The following is a 2,526-nucleotide window of genomic DNA, read 5'->3' on the forward strand; positions in this document are numbered from 1 at the left end:
ACGGGTGAGCCATCTTACTTCTGCATAAAATGTAACGTCTTCATAATCTGAGTCCAAAGACTTTAGAAATTCTTGGAACTGACGGTGATTCAACCCGTGTGATTTAATGAAGTTCACTGTTTTGACGACTATTTTCATGATGTGGTCCATTTTCAAGGACTTGGAACACAAATTCTCCTGATGAATAATGCAATGAAAATTTAGGATTGAAGTATTACGGACTTTTAAGGCCTCATGTTCAATCAGTTTTACTAAACCTTCGTTTTTCCCAACCATTGCTGGAGCACCATCTGTTGTTAAGCCAGATAAGTTGCTAAGTTGTAACGAAAACCGATTCAATGTCGACGTAACTGCCTCTAACAAATCTCGTGATTTAGTCGTGTCCTTAAGTGGACACAGTACCGCTAATTCTTATGTCTTTTTAAACTGGACATCAACACCCCTGATAAAAATTGCCACTTGGGCAGTATCTCCCATATCTGTACTTGTACTGTAGCTAGAGCATAAAAAATAAACTTGGATGCTCGACTTTTTAAATTATCTTCAATATGTTTTCCAATGTCGTTCACACGTCTAGTAATAGTCTGACGAGACAGACTTATTTTTGAGAAATCTTTTTTCTTATCTGGGCACAGAATTTCAGCGACGCTCTCCAAACATTCCTTAACCATTTCACCATCTGAATATGGCTTAGATTTTTTTGCCAGTATCATGGCTACTGCATAACTCGCTTTGACGTAACATGTTGACTCAGAACTCGCTCTAAAAAATATATTTTGTTGTGCAGAAAATTTTTTTTTTAAGTCATTTACTTGGTCTTGTCGAAATGACCCTTTGTACCTATCAAACTTATTTGCATGTTTAGTCTCGTAGTGCCGTTTGATGTTATACTCCTTCAAAACAGAAACAGATTCGTTGCATATCAAGCATATGGGCTTTGTTTTAATTTCCACGAAAAAATAATTTATAGTCCACCGGTCTTGAAAACTTCTTAATTCTTCTGTGACCCTTCTCTTCTTTGGTCCAACGTCTTTACTAGTTGACGCCATGGTAGTTTTTAACTGAAAAGAGTGAAGATCAATTCACACATGCGGTACTGTGCGCCGACTGTGTCGTAACCGTGCACCGACTGTGTTGTGCATATTCACACCAATCATGTTATTACGTACCACAGTTGGTTAGTTTGTATCATGGATCCAAGAGAGGAGGACGTGGTTATAGCATGCGGAGCGTATCTAGTATTAACGGAAGAGGTGAAAAAAAGAAAGAGGAAGATTTGGATTAACCGTTTATGGAGAGCTAGGGAGGAAGAAGGAGAATTTCACACAGCATTTGCTCGACTCAAAGATGATCCAGAACAATTTGTTCGATACTTTCGCATGACTTTCTTGAAATTTGACAATCTGCTGAAACTTGTAAAACCAGACATACAAAAACAGAACACAAAGTGGAGAAGATCTATATCCGCAGAGGAAAGATTAGCATTAACTTTGAGGTATGTTGTTCATTATTAATACACATAACAATTATTTAAACAATTAATATATTTTCAGTTACTTAGCATCAGGTACTTCCCAGTACCGTCTAGGAATGAGCTATAGAATTGCCCCTTCAACAGTACAATCAATTGTAGTTTCCACTTGTGATGCAATATGGAGAGTTCTGTCAAGAACAGAAATGCCTGAGCCAACAGAAGATGGATGGAAAAAAATAGCTGATGATTTCTGGGCAATGTGGCAGTTTCCCAACTGCATTGGTGCAGTTGACGGTAAGCACGTTCAAATCCAGGCTCCCAAAAATAGCGGATCTCTATTCTACAACTACAAAAAGACATTATCTCTCTGTTGTTCTCATGGCACTTGTAGACGCTAATTATAAATTCATTGTTGTTGATGTTGGAGGTTATGGCAAATCGAGTGATGGAGGTATATTTTCAAAATCAAATCTAGGAAAAGCAGTGGAAAAAAATAATCTTCATGTTCCGGGACCAAGACCATTACCTAATTCAGATGATATTGTGCCATTCGTGATATTAGGAGATGAAGCTTTTCCTTTAAAAGAAAATCTATTAAGACCTTATCCAGGAAGCACAGCACGAGATAATGAAAACCAGAAAATATTTAACTATAGACTGTCAAGGGCTCGACGTGTGGTTGAAAATGCATTTGGCATCCTGATTCAAAAATTCAGAATCTTGTATGGTAGACTTCAAGTGAATCCTGAAAACGCTGATAAAATTATTTTGGCCGCATGTGTCTTACATAATTCCTTACGAAATGACAGATCTGAGAATACATCGGTCCTGCCTGTATATGAAGAGCAAAGCTCTACTTCACAGCAACTTCCACTAAGGGGACTCCGTCGGTTGGGTGGAAATTCAAGTGAAGTCGCTATAGGCGTAAGAAATACATTCTGTAATTATTTAAACACTACAGGCGCGGTACCATGGCAGTTGGAGGTAGTAAGAAGAGGTATACCCTACCAAAATACAGAGTAATTTTGTATTATTTATATTTTTTATATATT

The 2,526-nt window shown here is 37.6% G+C and overlaps 1 protein-coding gene across 1 annotated transcript; it reads left to right on the forward strand.

Annotated features, from left to right (window-relative positions):
- The first annotated feature begins 826 nt into the window (after positions 1 to 826).
- On the forward strand, positions 827 to 2,496 carry LOC111692861 (protein ANTAGONIST OF LIKE HETEROCHROMATIN PROTEIN 1-like). The gene is made up of 2 exons (XM_023456990.1): positions 827 to 1,495; positions 1,554 to 2,496. The coding sequence occupies exons 1-2, from the start codon at positions 1,191 to 1,193 to the stop codon at positions 1,870 to 1,872; spliced, it is 624 nt and encodes a 207-aa protein (XP_023312758.1). The 5' UTR covers positions 827 to 1,190; the 3' UTR covers positions 1,873 to 2,496.
- The last annotated feature ends 30 nt before the right edge of the window (positions 2,497 to 2,526 follow it).

The sequence above is a fragment of the Anoplophora glabripennis genome, unplaced genomic scaffold, assembly GCF_000390285.2.
Source record: "Anoplophora glabripennis isolate ALB-LARVAE unplaced genomic scaffold, Agla_2.0 scaffold4248, whole genome shotgun sequence".
In the NCBI taxonomy this organism is placed as follows: Eukaryota; Metazoa; Arthropoda; class Insecta; order Coleoptera; family Cerambycidae; genus Anoplophora; species Anoplophora glabripennis.

What these genes read in the sequence shown, in the direction of transcription:
- LOC111692861 (XM_023456990.1), top strand. Translation starts at nt 1,191, where the DNA reads ATGGATCCAAGAGAGGAGGACGTGGTTATAGCATGCGGAGCGTATCTA. An exon ending in AGATTAGCATTAACTTTGAG is followed by an intron (nt 1,496 to 1,553) that starts GTATGTTGTTCA and finishes ATATATTTTCAG; the next exon opens with TTACTTAGCATCAGGTACTT.